The sequence below is a fragment of the Pelodiscus sinensis genome, chromosome 9 (assembly GCF_049634645.1).
Source record: "Pelodiscus sinensis isolate JC-2024 chromosome 9, ASM4963464v1, whole genome shotgun sequence".
NCBI lineage: Eukaryota > Metazoa > Chordata > Testudines > Trionychidae > Pelodiscus > Pelodiscus sinensis.
The window spans coordinates 61,061,038-61,079,931 of record NC_134719.1 but is presented as its reverse complement, the minus strand read 5'-3'; the positions used below and the strand labels follow the sequence as shown (position 1 = coordinate 61,079,931).

The following is an 18,894-nucleotide window of genomic DNA, read 5'->3' as shown; positions in this document are numbered from 1 at the left end:
TGACTTCGCTCAAGGATGGTTTCTCATCGTGGCTGAGCGGGTTCCTTCCACAGAGCCGCTTCCTGCAGCCCTACCGTCTGGTGCAAGCAGCCTGCGGAACCCCAGCTGTTGCAGGCAGCTGTGTGGCTGATTCACTAGGTAGTTTTGGGGGTGCTGTGCCTCTTGGCAGTGGCTGTGGTCCGTGACAGACTGGCGGTGTTTTATCCAAGCGGTGGCTACATTTCCTCGGTGGGGAAAGCGAATCCTCTCCCCCGACAACTGAGTATCTTTGGTACAGAATGCAGCATGATTATTTCTGTTTGCGGTACTGTAGCCCCTCGAGACTCTGGCTGAGAAATCGGGGCCCTGTTTGGTGGGTGCTGTCCGGACACACAAGGAGAGATGGTCCCTGCCATGCAGAACTTAGGCCAGGTCTGTACTGGCGGATAGAAGACCTGCAACTCCAGCTACATCCCTTGCATCGATTTTCTGGGGCAGCCCCATAGCGGGAAGTCGACAGGAGAAACTTTCCCCTTAGTTCTGGGGGTCAACGGGGGTGCCCTCAGCATTTGATTTAGTGGGTCTTTACCAGACCCGCTAAATCAAACACCGGAAGATTGATCTCCGGAAGTGTAGATGTGCCCTGATAATCGAAACAGCCAAGCTAGGATGTGTGCGCGTGAGGGGAATGGTTAAGGAAATGAAGCACGGAGAGATCACAGCTTGCCTGAGATCCCACAGGGGGTCTGTGGTAGAGCCAGGAGCTGAACCCTGAGCATCAGGCCAGCACGTTAACCACAAAAACATCCTTGTAAGGTCTGGCCAGCGACCTGTGGCGCTGGATCAAAGCAGAGACGGCCCTGAGGGGAGTGAGGAGGGAAAGGAGACGCCACAAAGGGGGAAGACTGTCTGAGAGGAATGAGGGAGAGTGTCCCTGAGGCCATGTCTACTCGGAAGGTGCTGTAGCGGCCTAGCCATGGCTCCACAGCTAAGCCACTGCAACCCTGTAGTGTAGACAGAGATGGCTGCTCCAGAAGGGGGTTTCCCTGCCACTGTAGAATCACCGCGTCCTCGTGATGGTAGCAAGGACGGCAGAAGCATTCTTCCACCCGCCGAGCTGTGTCTACACCCTGAGTGCTGTAAGTGTAGACCAGGCCTGACTCTTCCACACACTGTTCAGTCTAGGGTGTATTTAACCAGCGTACAGACGTGTCCAGTACGCAGCCCCGGTTGGCTGACGCGGCCCCTGCAGTGCTGGCCGCACGCGTATTGGGTCGGTGCAGATCTCCATGAGGGGAAGTGTGTTTTTGGGGGGGGGGGTGCCTGCACGCAAGCGGGATCCTAGGGGAGGCTGGCCCAGTGGTTAGGGAAGAGCCTGGGACTTGGAAGATGCCTATTAATCAGTGTCTGAATGTGATCGGATGTTTTAACTCAATTCATGAGACGTTAGTAGCGTGCCAAGAGTTGTGCCAGTGTACACGCACCACAGACCTTCCTGCCCTGATGCCAGTCTCGCTCAGCGTGAGAGCATGTGTGTGAGTGCGGATGAGCGCCGTGTCGCTCAGGGTAGGGGTGGCAGTGTGTGTAGGGGGGTGATATTGTGAGTGCAGACGAACACTGGGCTGGTTTAACTTGTGTAGCTAACTGATTTCCTCGGGTGCCCCCGTCCGCAGCTGGTGGCCAGGAACACACGGCTTGGCGATGCAGGGGTGCGTTGGAGTGAGCAGCTTCGGCTTACACGCTTTGTCGAGTGACCCCAAAGCTCCGGGGGGGGGGGGGATCCTTGTGTGGAGGCAGCCTGTCCTAGAGCAACCCACTGCTCCACTTGTAGAGGTGGGCTGTGCTGGGATTCTTGCAGACAGGGGCCAGGGCTCCTTCACGTCCATCGGGTCCCCTCAGAGCCCCTCATTTGTACATTCCCGCTCCGCTGTCGCCGCTTTTCTCAGTTTCCAGGGGGCTCCGATTGCCCGGGGCAGCCAGGAGGGATGCAGAGATGGGGAAGCAGAGCCCAGTCTGCGGTGTTGTAGGGCCTGATCCTGAGAGATGCCCAGAATTGAAGTCAGTGGCGCTACATAACCTCTGGGAGCCATGGCTTTGAAAAACGTGCCTGCCTGAGCCCCCATCCTGCGAGTGGGTTCACATGGGCCGATCCTGCACAGTCTCGCTACCAAAGATGCTGTTCTCCGGGGCTGCCCGTTATTATCTTTCCCCCGCAGTGGTCCCTAGAGCCTAACACCGAGATCGAGCCAGGTGCTGTACATACAACCCAAGTAGGCCAGTCAGGCTGAGAGGGGAAACAGAAACACAGCGAGGAGTCCTGGGTGACTCCTGTGGCAGGTCAGTGGCTGAGCTGGGAACAGGCTCCCTGGCTGTCAGTTTACTGTCCGCTAGACAACACTTGGCTCTGTGTGTGCGTGCGTGTGTGTGTGTGCGTGTGTGTGTGGGTGCGCGTGCTGAGAGCAGGTGGAGAGTCAACTGAGGCGGGGGCGGGGGAGGATATGCTGGGATCCAGTAACCTCTGGGCAGAACACTTCCCCAGAGCAACCCAGGAAGCTGTTGTGGACAGGGTGCTTTGAGCCCCCTCGCTCCATGCTACCATTGGTTCTGCCACCACTGTGGATGAACTAGCCAGCGCTGGACTGCAGGGAAACTCCCTGTCTTAGCCTGCTGCCGCACCGCCTCTCCCTTACAAAATGGAAGGGGACGAGGTAGAATGAGGGGCGCTTTGCAGCGTGCCAATCGGAGAACCCCAAATCCACCCAGGGGGTTGTCCGCGCTGGGCTGCCCTGCGATTCTCTTCCTCCCTCTGTGTCTCCTCTACAGCTGCGCCCGCCCGGCCTGCGGGGAGCACGGCAGCTGCCTGCCATTGCAGCTGGACCACGCCTCGGTGAACTGCACGTCCGGCGGCCCAGGACACATGAAATGCGCCGTCACCTGTGAGACGGGATTCGTCCTCCAGTCCAGCAGCGGGAAGCGGGTGAGCCCCAGCGAGGTGAGTTCAGGTGGAAATCACCCTGCAAATCACCCTACCCACCTCTCTCCAGCTGCCCCCAGCTCTGCCAGTGCCCCTCAGTCTGACCCGGGCCACCCACGGCTCTGTCAGCCTGAGGCTGTTTGGCACAGGGGCTGCCCGTCAAGCCACATGGAAGGGAAGTGACGACAACGCCCAAGGCGGGAAGCTACTCCTGAGGAGTGCAGAGAGGGCTTTGCCCTCAAATCTCTCTTCTGGGTGCCAACCGCAGGAACACATTCAGTGGGGGGGAGGGGAGACAGACATCCGTTGTGAGTCCAGGATCACCCCTTGGTTTGATTTTTTTCTGGAATGCAGAAGACTGGTGCCTCAGAAATACTCCTTCTCCACCTCTCCCCTGGTAGTAGCCTCTTTCATGGATGCAGGGCTGAGGTGACGCAGAAGGGAAGAAAGCAGACACCACGACCCTGCTGCTCCCTTCTGGCCTACCTTTCCTCCTTTGAGTTCTGCTAGTCACACCTTGATCTCTATACACCTCCTAGTCAAGCATGCAGCACAGAGGGGAAACTGAGGCATGCACAGGCGTCGCATGAAATATGCAGATACCCCACTTCATCGCAGTCTGCACAGTCAGACACCCGTATATGGGCCTACAGGAGTCTGAGGGAGAGTGTATCTACACTGGTGCCATTTCCACAACGAGGGGCGGGAAACAAATACACAAAGTTGTACATTCAAAGCAGTGTATGAATGTACACCTTCCTCTCCCTTCACTCCAGCAATGCCCTGACCTACCCAGTTACACCCACATGCTCTCTCTTGGAGCATGTTTGCACAGGGACATCCAAAGTTCATTCAAATTAACCAAAGATGTGAATTTGAAGTGGATTGGGTCATCCACATGAAAACCACAAGAAAAAAGTGGCCTCATTTCCCCTGAGTTTAATTTTCTTCAAAGGGAATTAAACCAACTTTAATTCTGAGTAACAGTGTCCGTGCAGGAGCCTTAGTGAAGTTTAATCCACTTCAGATTCACATCTTAATTCAGATTAATTTTCCTGGATGTCCCATGTAGACAAGCCCTCGGACTCAAGGTCATGTCTGATGGAACTCCATTAAAGTCAATGGAAGTACCTCAGGGGTGAATTCAGTCCAGCTACACTCCCTGTTGCCCATGCCCCAGCCCACTTCTGAATTGTCCCAGCAGTCCGGGGGCCAGCCCTGTGCCACGCCCTCCGGCTTGCCCGGCAGTAGCTGATGAGAATACAGCCCCGTCTATGCAGGATACTGCTCTTTGCACCCTGGAGGGCCAATCCTGGTGAATTTGCCACGCACAGCATGTGCAGGTGTGATCCGTTAGCCAAGCGTATTGTCCAGAGAGGAGCCGAGTGGGGATGATGGTTGTGGCATTGGGGAGAGGCTCAGAGAGCGCGTGGGGTGATGCGCCATAGGCACAGGTGCTAGGAGCGCATGGCCATGCGGGTGGGAGTAGCTAGAATGCCGGGTGTTGCCGGCGGGCTGTCACGGATAAAGGGGAAGGTGCTTGTGTGTGTGTTGGAGAGACCACAATATGTGAAGAGGGATAGCTCAGTGGTTTGAGCATTGGCCTGCTAAACCCAGGGTTGTGAGTTCAATCCTTCAGGGGGCCATTTAGGGATCTGGGGCAAATCTATCCGGGATGGTCCTTGGCCCTGCTATGAGGGAAAGGACTGGACTCCATGACCTCTCAAGGTCCCTTCCAGCTCTGTGAGATGGTATATCTCCATATATTATGGATGAGGAGCTAGGCCCTAGGTTCTGGGCCAGAGAGAGAGAGCCTAGGCTAGTGAGTGGGCCACAAGGTTGGCGTAACCAAGCTGGTCTCCGGGGATAGGCGTTGTACCTAGAATTTGCAGATGGTGCTGCTTGAACCACAGCAGTGCTTTGACTGTGGCGGGAGTCCGTGTTGTGTGCACCTCCCTTCCCAGGCCCTTGCTTTAAGTGCACCTCAGTTGGGTAACGCCATAGGAGAAACCTACACGGAAGGAAACCAATAGCGTCAGGCAACCCTGCATGCGGGCAACAAAATATCTCACGGGCCACACGCTGAACCCCGATGGGCCTCCCTTGTGCTGTAAACCCTTCCTTCCTCTTGGCGGTCACTGGTTCTGTACAGTCCAGGTCAGCGTCCCACAAGTGTAGCCTTGTTCCTTGCAGGCAAAGGTCTGTTACGAGCCACCCCGCTTGTTAACTAGAAAACCTGGGACAGAAGGGCCTCGATGGTGAATTACCCTAGAAATTACCCTTGCAGGTCTAGTTAAAGTCACTTGGGCAGGGCGCTGGACACGGCCCTTACTGTGTTGGTTGTATCACCATGTCTGGGCCGCTGGACTTGGGTCTGTGAAGGTAGCGCCTCTCTCCCGCACTGGACAGGAGAGCACCGCGTGAAGTGGGGGGAAGACAGAGGGGTGTCTCCGGAGAGCTTAGGAGACTTTTTCTTGAGGCTGGAAGCAGTTAGTGTCTGGAAGAGACGTCCCACTGAGAATGCATTGCCCAAGGGTTAGGTGGACACTTAGAGAACTACTAGAGTGTGAAGATTAATCAGGCTGATGGATGAACCTAGTTGGCTGCTTGGTCCCTGTCTCTCCAAAAATGCTGCTAATCATACGGCTTTCCGGCTAACCCCCGCGTGGGTCGAGGCAGGTGTTACGGGATCTGCCACCCCAACACACGTTGGTCCGTTCTCAGGAGAAACAAACTGTTCCTTTTGCCTCTCCAGCGAGACCACGCCCTGTAAATCTGCCTGGAGGGAGTTCTTAGCGTTCGGCCGTTGGGGGTGAAGCGTATGGCAGGGCTGGGCTTGAGGCTGCGACCCAACCCCTAGGATGTTGCAGGTGGCCTGCGGGGAGTTTTGCCGTGGCTCTAGCACTGGTCTTCGAACTCACTGCTGGGCAGTGGGAGCCCCGGGGGTCTCCATGACTGGGTGAGCCTTTGGTGGGATGCTGCTGCTGTGATTCCCCATGCTGCTGGGCAGGCAGGCAGCACTGATCTACACTGCTCCCCTGATGCTCCTTCATGTAGCCAGGGTTATGATTACATCTGCCGTAGCTCACCGTCTTTGTAGAGGTTAACCCATGTTGGCCTCCGCACCGTGCCACACAATCAGATTTATCTCCCTGCCTGCTGGGAAAATCCAAGGGTATATCCCACCCAGCCTCACTTCCCAATGCCAGGGGCCAAGAACTGGGCTTCATAAGTAAGGGCCTGTGTGCTCTGCCAATAGACGGTGTGGTTGCAGCGACGCTGGCTGCACACACGGCATGGGTGTACCTCCGATCACCGTAGGGCTGTAATGTGATTGGCAGGCCATAACTAGAGTCTCAGCTGGTGGTTCTGGTGTGTGCCAGGGATTTGTAAACTCTGCTTATTGACCGGTCATCCAAATTCCTAGGTGTCTGTGGGGCTACACGGAACAGAAAAGTAAGTTTGGGAGACCCAGCGACAGTATGGCTGTCCTCTGCTACGGTGCAGATATGGCTCCGTTTTGCTGTGGAGAAAAGACCGAGCCAGATTGTCTGACACGCTACACCTTGCTTAGGAGCTGTGTGCCAGCCATGGCTTTGTGGAGCCAGCCCTGCTACTGATTGCAAACATCGCTCATGCAGATGACCCATAACCGCAAAGGCCTCACCGTGCATCGTGGGGCCACACATGCATTGCAGTCTCAGAGACGGCAAAGCAAGCACGTGCCTTTGAGGGGACGAGGGAGGGTTTGGGCACGGTGTCCCGGCAGGGAAAGGAAGGGAGAGACGCTGCTATTCTTTGAATTCCCGGCCAGGGTTTTTTGCCACTGCAGTAACGCCTAGTCTGTGTCTATGCTGCACAGCACTGGCGGCGGCATGTAGGGTCCGTGCTGTTACACACTGCAAGCAGCGTCCATGCTGCATTGTGTAGCTGCACACCTCCGTGAAAGGCTCCGGCCGTGGGGAGCTGCTGGAATCTTTCCTGGCCATGGAGAAGGCAGAGCCGCTGGACTGCTAAACACAGCGGCGTGTGGAGCCGTGGAGGGTACGAACCAGAAAGGTTCGGCCTTGTCTTTACTCTCTTGGCCTAAATTGTTCTTCGTGCCCACCCGGGAGAGGAGGGCGTGCAGCATACGTCCCCTACCTGCCGCCATAAGGCCTGTGCCGTCTGCACCTATCTTTAGACTACAAACCCGCTGATAAGAATCAGACGAGTAGTCCTGTCGCGCCTTCGATGCTTTCTTCTTCAGAAAGAGTTTCTGCTGACGTGCAGCTCCGGGCGGTGGGACAGATCCGTGACCTGTGACCCCGTGGACTGCGGCGTTCCCGACCAATCGCACGTGTACTATGCTGAGTTCTCCTGCCCCACGGGGACCACCTTCCTGGAGCGCTGCTCCTTCACCTGCATCAAACCAGCTAAGCTTCAAGGTACGGAATTGGCTGCTCGGAGGCGGGATTGCCCGCACGAGGCTGCTAGGCATCCATCCCTGTCTCTTTCAGAGCTGGGCTTTGCCTCTCCCTCCCTGCCAGTGTTGTTCTGAGTGTGCCGGCCAAGCAGCTCCTGGGTAGCCACGCTTCATTTGTCTCCTTCCCCTCCTCCAGAAGTGCAGCTGGCCGAATCAGGAGTGAGGGAGGGCACTACAGATCAGGAATGAGAAGAATGGCTGAGGGCATGTAATGGGATGGCGGAAGGCTGAGGGCACACATAGGGATGTGGCACTGGACACCTGACAACACGTGGCCTTTTGTAGCCAAAGAGGCTGCTGCCACTGTCCAGTCCCCGGGAGTACATGGCCGTAGAGCAGGCTAGAACCTGTCAGGGATGGTCTAGACGGTGCTTGGTCCTGCTGTAAGGCAGGGGACTGGACACGATGACCGCTCGAGGTCCCTTCCAGTTCTACTGTTCGATGATATTCTTTCCCATTGTTCATTAGGGTGGTGACGACTTATTAATTGCATCCCATTTAGGGGTCCCAGTTAGGGAGCATGGGGGCACCGCTCTAGCTCCTGCCCCAAAGAGCTGCCAGTTTAAGACCAGAGGATGAAACAGATGGGGTGGGGGGAAGCATGAAGGAGCAAGGTGCTTGTGGCCAGGTGGTCAACCCGCTACCAAGCGACTGCTGAGATTCCTACGGGCTTCACGGCAGAGGAGGGATGTGAAGGAAGTTGAAAGAGCTTGTCAGATTCCTTTAGAGAGGGGCGTCCCTCCTCCCCTAGGCAGCGCTTCATTGACTTTTCCCTGCGCTGACAAGGGAAGGGCCTGACCTAATGTCAAAGTCCAGAAGTTGCTTTCCAGTGACTGCACTGGCAGCGGCATCAGGCCCTCGGAAAGCAGCTCTTGCTGGTTTGCATGCCCTGAGGGGTTGTGTCTGCTGCAGGGAGCCCTGATGGCTTCCTCCTGGGCTCTGAGCATGCTCTGCTTCTCTCTCCTGGAGTCAGGAATGAGCCAATGGCTGACCTGCCTGGAGGATGGGCTCTGGTCGCTCCCGGAAGCCTACTGCAAGCTGGAATGTGATGCACCTCGCGCGGTGGCCAATGCCAGGCTGCTGGTGCCCCGGTGCCTGCAAGGGAACCACGACGTGGGGTCTGTCTGCCGCTACAAGTGCAAGCCGGGATACCACGTGGCCGAGAGCATGGAGAGCAAACCCCGGAAGTAAGTCAGAAGCGCTTCTGTCTCGGACGCGTTCCCCGCGGCCCTCGAATTCCGTGTCCGTGTCCTCTACTGCTTCTCCCCTGTTGCTTGCCGCAGCGTGGCAGGGGGCACAGAGATCTGTACAAGTAAACGTGGCTGCCGGCGTGTGCGTGCCATTCCCCATCGCTGCGTGCAAAATCGAGTGTTTGGTTTGAAGCGGGTAGGAACACGACGTGACTCTCCTGTGTCCCCACCCACGCACGTGGATGGCAGCCGTGCCATACAGCCCCCCGCGGAGGTCCAGAGAGGCCTGGGCCCCATCCAGCAGCTGAGGCCTCTAGCCATAATAAAAATAGCAAGTCACGGCACGTGGAAACAAAACAAGGCCCCGCGGGAAGAGTGAGACGTGGTTTGAATTTTTGTTTGACTTTAACAAAGCCTTTTCTAGCCTTTCTCTGCGCAGAGGCGCGTGAAACCAGGTTGTGAAACGTATCAAATGCCCCCAAATTAAACAAGAGTCGAAATGGGAGGCCCCCTTGGAGCTTGAGGCCTCTGGGCCTCGCCCCCCGGGATTGGCCCTGACGCAAGTTTACGCCGACTCTGTACTCAGCAAGCGGCCTCAAAGCAAAACTGAGCCTCTGACTAGGAGAGATCAGGATGCGACAGTTTGAGTGTCGCAGAAGGTGGTAGAACCTTCCTCTGAAGCATCTGGTATGGGCCTCCTTCACTGGAGGCACGTGCGCCGTCTCCGTGACCTCGGGGGGCTCCTTGCCGGCTTCGCGTTATACCTCTGAGCGAGGGTTGCGGAGCTAGGGCCTTAGCCGGTGGGTAGCTGCCGGAGCTGCCGTCTTTGAAATGAGGGATGCAGCCTTGGCGCTTGCGGTGATTCTCCGTGGGGACAGAGCGGCTAACCCTGCTGGTAATTACACTGCCGCGGGAAGAGGCGTTCTCCTCTGTAGGAGAAGATGCTGGCGGGATGGGGGCGCTGCTCTCCGGACTGTGCTGATGCCATCCCGTGGCGCTAGACGCTGCCGGGGTGTCCTTGGAAGGAGACTCCTGCAGCCTGGCCAGTTGCGATCATTCGAGAGTGCGAGCCAGTGTTTGGGGTCTCCCCGGGGGCTTGGCCTAATGGCCGATCAGGTCATTTTTAGCCTCCCCTGTAAGTTTTAATTGGAGGCAGCTTTCTTCTTCCCCGGCTCTCCTTGGCAGAGGCGTATGCTGCTGCGCACTGCAAAACGGTTGGCGTGTCCCCCCCCCCACGTCATTCCTGCACAGTCCTTTGTCCAGCCGGCTGAGGGGTCCTGGGCCGACAAGGAGCCTGCCAGGAGAGTCGTCAATGTCATGCATAATGACCCTGCACCCCCATTGCAAGTAGAATGGCTTTCTCTGCAAGTAGAATGGCATAAGCTAGAGTGGCTGTCATAAGAACATAAGAACGGCCGTACAGGGTCAGACCAAAGGTCCATCTAGCCCCAGGTGCCCCAGAGAGGGTGGACCGAAGGCAATGATCAAGCGATTTGTCTCCTGCCATCCCTCTCCAGCCTCTGACAAACAGAGGCCGGGGACACCATTTCTATCCCCTAGCCTTTTATGGACCTAACCTCCATGAAATTATCTAGCTTCTCTTTAAACTCTATTATAGTCCTAGCCTTCACAGCCTCCTCTGACAAGGAGTTCCACAGGTTGACTACACACTGTATAAAGAAGAACTTTCTTTTATTAGTTTTAAACCTGCTACCCATTAACTCCATTTGGTGTCAGAGCTGTGTTGTGTTTGCGTGCATCGCTGCGGCACACGCAAGCCCAAGTCCTGGCCCTGCGCCTCTTTGAGCGAGGCCAGGAGAAAAAGATGGCTCCCTATGAACGTTTGCGTGAATCGGTTTGTTGATTGCGCTCCGCCAGCCTTTCCCTGGGTGAGGAGCTGTTGATGTGCAATTAAATCTTGGCTTACACATGTTGACTTACGAGTTTGCTGATAGGCTAATTAGACTCACCAGCCATCTGGAAGCAGGAGGACGCAGTAACCAATGTAAACTGTGCAGACTTTTGTTTTCCCATGTATTCTCCAGCCTGTCTGGTCCCCTGCCCCCGCTGTTAAGGGGCTTCTCTTCATTGCACTGGGGCAGCCCTGGGCAGTGGAAGGTTTTTGCAAATTTCTCAAGCTCTCCTTGAGTTCACCAAACCAGTTGGAGTTAAGAGACCTGCCCCTTGTGACATTTCAGCCTGGGGGTGGGAGAAAGTGGCCTTTAGCTACTTGACCGTAGTCCCCAGTGCTGGGGGAGTGTGGGGCCGAACCCCAGCGCGAAGGAGAGAAACCCCGAGTTTGGTGAGTTCTGCTGGCTGGAGATTTGTCAATTTCACATGCGTTCATTTTTTTGATTGTATCCCTTTGGTATATATGGTCGTGCCAATTTTCTTCCACTATTTGATCTGAGGAAGTGGGTCTGGCCCATGAAAGCTCATCACCTAATAAACCATCTTGTTAGTCTTTCAAGTGCTACATAGTCGTGTCTTTTGTTTCAGCTAGACCAGACTAACACGGCTACATTTCTATCACTGGAGGTGACTGTGTTCCTAGTGATCCTCGTGAGGCCCGTAGATTCCCCCCTCCCCAGGTGATTCATTTAAAAGAAACCATGTTGCTCTAGCTATAGCGAACCCTATGCTGTGTTAGGATTAGGGATGTAAAAGAGCTCCGGCAGCAGCCCCTGTTCGCAGGGGTCCCAGAGGGGAGCTGGGACCTCCCACGGATAGGGGCTGGTGGACCTGGTGCGAGCTGGGACCGAGGAAGTCCGGCTCATGCTCGGTCCAGGAGCTACCCCCGCTGCAGATCTGCAGTTTAAATGTAGCAGGAACCAGACTACCTGCGCTTACTACATTTAAACTGCAGAGCTGCAGCGGGTGGAGGGGGGGTAGCTCCCCGACCCAGTGTGAACCAGGATTGAGCGCCCTCCCTTTCGACTGATTGTGATACAAATTGCATCAGCGACACGATCGTCCAGTTACCCGCCTCTTAACATCCTTAGTAAGGACGAGAGCGCCTCCCCCTTTCTCTCGATAGCTCGGTTTATGTAAATAGCGGCTTTTTAGGGGGCCTGTGCTTTCAGCCATGCTTGTGTGAGTCAGCATCGCTCTAATCCGGTTCTCACTCTGCTAGTGAAATGGATTATGGATCAGGATTGCTCCTACGCCCCCTCGTGTGCAAGGCTCTGCGTGGAGACATGAAGAGGCAGTCGCTGCCCCGAAGAGAGGGTCGTGCACGTAGACAAAAGATGGAAGGAGGCAGGGGGAGAGGACACCCAAGGCTGTCAAAGCCATTTTGGTGCTTAGATGCCTTTGAAAAAATCTCACCCGGCGCGCCTCTGCCTCTGGAGGTGCGGAAATACATTTACATATCTGGGCTGAAGCAGCGTGGCCAAGGTCACACAGGGAGCCTGTCGCCAAGCTAGGGAAAGCTCTCAGATATGCTCAGTCCCAGTCCAGTATCTTCACTGCAAGGCCAACCTTCCTCCCCCTCTCTGCCCCGTCTCCCCAGGCCTTCCGAAGCAGGCACAGGTCCCCACGGGTGTGTCGGTCCCTCAGACCTACGTGTGGGGAGTGGCTTCAGAATTAGGGCCAGACGTGTGGGACGCTGCCTGCCCTGAGCCCCAGTCCCATTCACCCAGCTGTCGTGGCCCTGCCATTCCCTCGGTTGTGGGGGTGTCGTTTCAGCTGTGCCGGAATTCCCTCCGCTTCCTTAGGCTCTAATTGATTTTTACCCCCCGGGAAAGCAATGACAGGCCGCCTTGTTGTTAAATGCATACACAAATGCTGCCTCCTAATCTCCTGATTAGATCCCCTCTAATTCCCTGACGAACACCGCCATGGCTGATTACACCAAGGCGGGATGTAATTAGGTAACGAAGATTGCATTGCGATGTGCGGCGCATGGGGAATCTAGGCGCGGCTGTCAGTGCTTTCAGGAGGGTTCGGCTCTACTAAGGAAGAGCAGAGAGCCCTGCCGTCCTGAATTTCAGGACATTTCTCATTCCCGTGGTGGAGGGGCGAATGTTTTGGTAGAAACGGCTGCTTGGGAGTTACCCCTTAGAGCTTTTTATTGACACAGAATCCTGGAGGACACTGTGACCGTCCAATTAAAAGGCTATGCAACGACTGTTACCGTTTGATTGCAGGGGACACCGGAACGAGGATTGTGAGGGTGGGTGGTTTGACGCATCCTGAGCTTTTGTATGCACCTGGAATCCCTTTGTCAGCTACACGGGGCGCTCTCCGGAGACAGCGCTCCAGCCCCACCCCCTCCAGACGGACACGGGGTTACTAGCAGCAGGCTGGTGGGAGCCATGGCTAGCGCTCGCCCTTGTGCTGCCAGTGGGTTAGCCATTAGCTAGCACAGGGAAATGTGGGGGAAATGGTCTTTGTGGGGTGGGGGGAAGCGGTTCCTTGGAGGGCCCTGGATTGGAGACTGGGACGATCAGACAGAGGGATCTCTCCTGAAGGCTGGATAGCGAGATGGGTCTCGTCGTGTTCCATGTGGAGGTGGCCCACTTGGGAACCCTCATCATTTGGTTGGGTCATGCTTGAATGTGGTTTTTTTGGGCCGGCCAGGCCTCTCAAGGTTGGCAGTATTTACATGGGAGCCTTTGAAGGTTCCTGTTGCTTGGGGAACAACGGGAAGATTGCTGAATGAACACACGGCTTCAGAGGCCGCTTTCCCGCTGCCCAAAGGGAGACCCCTGCCATGGTGCGGAGAAGGCCTCCGGGCTCAGAGAATATCATGTGTACAGGCCAGGGGCCTCTGCTGGGTTCACCTGGTATCCGGAGAGCTGTATCCCAGAGCCCAGGGGCAGTGCTGTCTCACCCCATCTTAACAGCTGCAGAGCGGGAGAGGCAGGCTCTCAGTAAGGATATTAAGGACTAGTCGACTATTCGATAAGCCAAAGCTTATCGGATAGTCGAGTCGACTCGTTGCTCCCCCTCCACTTGCCGCCTCTATCAGATAGGGAAAGAAGGAGTACTTTAAAGCAGTAACACCGCACAGCTGAACCGGGGACCCCCAAGGTGGGGTTTCAAAGGGGCAGCCGCTGCACAGCTGATCCGCGGCTTAGCTGTGCGGCGCTGCCCCTTTAAAACGTGGAAGCGCCGTGGAACCTGGGGTCAGCTGCGTGGGCATTTCTGGGGAAATGAATCCCCCCACTGACCCCAGGCTCCATGGCTTTGAAATGCACAAGAGCCCACGCTGGGGACTCTGTACGTTTCAAAGCTGGAGTCAGACTTCCCGCTGGCCCTGGGCTGTACCTGGAGTTCCGCATTCCTCCTTTGCAATGTACAAGATCCCCAGCGGGGGTTCGTGTACATTTCAAAAGAGGAATGTGGAAGAGCCTGTTGACTAGTCAATGGAAATTCCATCAACTAATCCATCAATGAACTGCAATTTAACATCCTTAGTTCTCAGGGAACTGGGCCCTGGACCTTTTGGGACTCGGAGCAAAGGTCCTGGAGGAGAACAGGCAGTGAGTGCAGAGCATGGCACAGCGGGAGCGACTATGCTCACAGCAGCCTGTCACGGGCTTCCTGTGCCAGCCGTAGCTTCCAGGGTAACGCCTTGCTTTTATTGGCATGAGTAATGCCCGAGGTTGACCCCAGAGACGGGGCCAACAGAGGATAATGGTCCTACTGCTGCTGCCATCTGCGGAGGCTTTCCCATCTCTCGAGGGGCGCTGGCCGGTGTCTTTTGGAGGGGACAGGTCAGATCGCTCTGTGAGTTCCTGCTGCACAGGAATTTGTGCCACCGCTTGGTTTCAAGGAAGATACAGCCACTTGGGGTGGGATTTTCAAAGCTGCCCGGGGGAATGAAACTAATGGGAATTCCAGGTCCTCCCGGTGCCGTAGACAACCTCAGCCTGCATTCCTTTCAGCCCCGGCCTGTCTCCCGTCTCTGCTGCTTCCCTCCGCCTCAGGAGCTGCCCCCTGGCTCTCCGGGAGGGTAGATACAGGATGCCAGCGTGGCTGAGCAGCAGACGGGTGGGTGAGCATGCGAGACCAGAGCCACCTGGCGCCGGCCAAAGCGTGATTTGCATCTCGCCCCTTCACAAAATTCAACGCCGCCCGGAGACTGCCCATGCAATCCAACCTGTAATGAAGTGTTCTCCCTTCAAGTGGGCCGGCTGGTCCCTCCAGCTCCCAGCCTTGTCCAAATACTACAGGGGACTGAAGTCGACCATGAAAGAGGAAGAAAGGTGGATGTGGGGAAAGTGAAATGGAAAGAGTTAGCAGGCCGGGGGCTGGAAGCACTTCAGAAAGGCCACAGTGGGCAAACAAGGACAGACTAGGCCAGGAGCCATCCGAGGGCACGGGGCCATGTTACATTAGCTGGGCAGGAGCACGGCCTTTCGCTGAGGCCGTAGATCCCAGATAAAATACAAATGTCCTGCCATGAATTAGGGGAAAGAAAACACAGGCTGACAAATGGACTCCCATGTCCAACAGCGCCGATAATGACTTACGCCCAATTAGCTTGGAGATGGGTAGTTGTTTTCTCAAGTCCCTCTACTGTTACATGAGGAAGGGGGAGAGGCAGCAATCCAGGGACGCAGCTTTTCTGTCTTGAGGTTGACCAATAAACAGTCCCCCCTCTCTCCCTCTCGCTTTTAGACGTGGAATCCTTAAATCTCCTGCCATTGGCAGATAATGTGAGCTTTCGGCTGATTTACTGCTGTCCCTCTTGGCCTCAGTGCTGGAGATCTTCTGCTCCAAGTCCTGGCCACTCTTAATACTCATCTTGGGCGCTAGCCAAGCTCCCTGCTGCATGGTTCACGGAGCTTTCGAGACCGACATTCATGCCTTTCACATCAAACGCAGCTCCGCCAGGCCTCATAAGTCTTCCCTGCGGCCTCCACCTTCTGCCCATTAAACATCTGCTTGAAACACTTGAGTTTTGGTTTTATTTTCCTTGGGCTCCCGGCTCCCCGGCTAATCCTAAGTAAATGTCGCTCTCCCAGATCAGACGGCATCAAGGTGTTTTTGTTGAGCAGGGAAGTTGCAGGTTTTTGAAAGTTTTTGAAAAGTTTTTCCCCCTGTCCCTCCCTTCCAGAGCCTCTCTGGAAAGGGGCTGCTTAGCCTCTCAGGGCCAGCCGTGTACCTGCCGCCACCTGCCTGGGGCTGAGGGGAGGAGAACCCTATTGGGAAGGGTACTGGAGTGGGATATTTGTCTGGGGCGGGTACCCGAAGATGAGAGTTATGCTGCAGGGTGCGTGGGATGTGCCATTTCACATCAGTCGGGGGGTGGGGTAGGCTGGGGGAGCTGCAATAGATCGCTGCTCGCGAGGAAGGCCGGCGTACGCTCCCTGATCAGCCTCTGCGTTAGTAACCCGGGGTGGATGGCGTTCAGGTCCACAGGACAGCGGCTGTGTTTGCAACCAGCTCCGCTCCCTCCCCCGGTTCTGTCTCACACGGCGTCGTTCCCCCTCTGCGGCGGGGGGAGACGGGCAGGCGACGGGAAGCCCCCGGCTGTTCATTCCAGCGCTGCGAGGAGGCGCGCGGCAACAAAGGCTCTCGCCCCCGCACCGGCGCCTGAGCAAACCCCGCATGCCCTCAGATGGGGCAGGCTCCCCTGTAGATAGTAGGGGCTGGGCCACGTGGCGGGTGACTGCCCCGCAAGCCAGACTGCGACCGTGCAGCGCTGTCGAGTCAGGCTGGGTTGCTGAGCAGTAACTCACCATGGGCGTCCCCAGGGGCCTGTACTGAGACAGCTGCCACCCAGCCAGCCTGGGGGAGGAGGGACCTGCCTGCGGGAGGATGAGAGCTGGACGGGGTCTGAGGAGGGAGAGGTGTGGCGGCAAGAATGCGATAAGTAGCTCCCCGGCGGAGTTATGCCGCTTCTGCCGAAGGGCCCTGGGGGGTGTTTTTGAAGGGCACCGGTGACCTGCAGTGGCTGGATCAGTTATTCCCACGTCTTGCTGCTGGATGATGGAGACTTGTGGTTTGGGGATTTTGCATCACTTGGGCCAGATCCGAGTAATGGCACCAATCCAGCCTCCTGGGGCAGGTGGGTCCCCCTGTGTAAGAGGGGGAGTGTACTGCTGTGACGTACCCAAGAGGTCCCCAGCTATTTTGCCTGTAACTACGATGCTGTAACTCTCTGGGCAAAGGTTCCTACTCCAGACAACCCCCAAATGCAGATTTTTCACCTTCCTTTTGGCATCTTGCTTCTGCAGGCTGATAATGCTGAAGTTCTAAAAGGGTGCTGCCAGCTAACCAACACCCTGGGTCCTGCTCTCCTCTCGCTTTGTGTGGTTACACATCCAGGCTGCTGAGTCGGGCCTACCCTTGCTGTAAACATTTCCCTGCATCCTTCACAGCCCAAATATTTGTACTGTGGTAGTGTGAGCTAGACAGACAGGGCGGTCTGGTGGATAAGGCGCAGGTCGGGGTCCCATTCCTACTGACCGAGGTGCATGTCACTTTACCTCTGTGGGCCTGTTTCACCTCCATCCTTTGGCGTGTTTGTTCAGATTGTGGGCTCTCTAGTTCAGGAACACTCTGACTATATCTCTTAGTACAGTATGGAGCCCTGATCTTTGGCAGAAGCCTGTAAGCACTACCACTGCAAAAACACTAATGAGATTACTGAAAGTGCAACTCACCAGAAACCGACACAGTCACTGTCCAAGAGGAGGGAAATGAAAAAAGGAAACAAAACCACACAAAGCAGGAGAGACATCTGTAAATGTTTTCAGTTCTATTCGTGGATTTATTTACTTGGACAGTGTCTTGCAAATAAAGACGCCCCTTCACAACCAATCTCTTAGGATTTATGTGTATTACAACCTACATTAGCTCCCCCACAAGACACCGCCACCAACTGAAATGCTGTAGTCGAGACACAGGGCTGAATTGTAGGTGCAAGGTCTCGCCACATGTGGCTTGAGGCAAGAAGTACGCAGAACGGGCCAGACTGACTCTCCTCTTCCTCTTCTGCTGATCCGAAACCTCTCATCACCTCTCATCACATATCGCGCTGGTGAGGGCAGCCGAATAGGAATGCACCCTGCTGAAATAGCTGTCTGTGGCTGGATTTTTGCCACCAAAGCTTTCTAGCATCGCCTAGGCTTCAGAAGCACAATTCAGTGCACCTATCTGTGGTCCCTTATGTGAGCTGTGTTGTAAGCCTATGTCATGTCCTAGGAACGTTTAGCTATTGCCTTTTAAGATTCTTTCTGCTGGCGGTGAGGACCGGAGAAGGAAAAAGTAAGGGATCGCTCCTGGACCATGCAAATCAGCATTACATTTGTAGAAAAGTCCAGCCATAAGGGAGTATGACTAGTAAAAGATCTGGGAAACTTTAACAAGCGGTCAAATGATTCCACAGCAAGGTCAGCCAACAGTAATTACACATTGAATTTAATAAGGATTCTGTCTACAACTATATTAACTAGGATGAAACTCACCAGAGCTATCAGTCCGCCAGCATCAAGGGGTATAAATTCATTCCAGGCTGGGGTCACAAAGACATTTCTCCCCCGCGGGATGGGTACTGCTCAGCTGCCCCAGTGCATCGTGGGGGTTTTATGCCGTCCTATGAAGTGCTTAGCAAGCAGATGGTTGCAAACAGTGGAATACTTGAGTAAATGGAATGTTGCTCTGTACACTTTTCTTTTTTTTGCGGGGATTTGAATGTTATATTGTTTTAGCAATACAAGCTGATATTGGTCTGTTCTGGTATGGCAGTTCCTATACCAGAAAGATATTCACAGATGGGATGGAGTACAGAGGAGAGCCACAAAAATGATAAAGAGGCCAGAGGGCTTTACTGGGGAGGTACATTTGAATGAGCTAAGTTGTGTATCCCTTGGCTCCGGGATAGGGCAGGGATACACAACTTAGCTCAGGGAGATGGAGTGCATGTATCGGAAGGCTCTGAGCAGCATGGAGGGAGAAGAATTCTTTAGGGTGGCACAGGGGGAAATAGCTGGGGGAGGAGTGTGAAATTGAGGAATGGAAAATTTCAAGGAGGGGTAGAAATGTTTTCTAATCCTGAAATCTGGTAGACTGGCATAGTTGCCCAGTGTAAGTCAGGAAGCCCCCGACTTTGGACAGTGAAACCTTTGCTGAGCAAAGCGTTAGGAAATGTGCGGCCAGAAGCGGTGCTGCCTCGTTAAAGGGGTGGATAACTAAGGCCTTAATTAAGCAAAATCGTGAACTCATAGAATCACAGAACACTAGGACTGGAAGGGACCTCGAGAGGTCGTCGAGTCCAGTCCCCTGCCCCCACAGCAGGACCAAGCACCATCTAGACCAGGGTTTCCCAACCT

General features: G+C 55.2%; 1 protein-coding gene across 1 annotated transcript in view; it reads left to right on the top strand.

Annotated features, from left to right (window-relative positions):
* PAPPA2 (pappalysin 2) overlaps positions 1 to 18,894 on the top strand; it is a 144,099-nt gene that overhangs the window by 79,331 nt on the left and 45,874 nt on the right. The window contains exons 14-16 of the mRNA XM_075936896.1: positions 2,803 to 2,971; positions 7,203 to 7,380; positions 8,392 to 8,605. Coding sequence (XP_075793011.1) covers positions 2,803 to 2,971; positions 7,203 to 7,380; positions 8,392 to 8,605 — 561 coding nt within the window. The remainder of the gene's footprint in view (positions 1 to 2,802; positions 2,972 to 7,202; positions 7,381 to 8,391; positions 8,606 to 18,894) is intronic.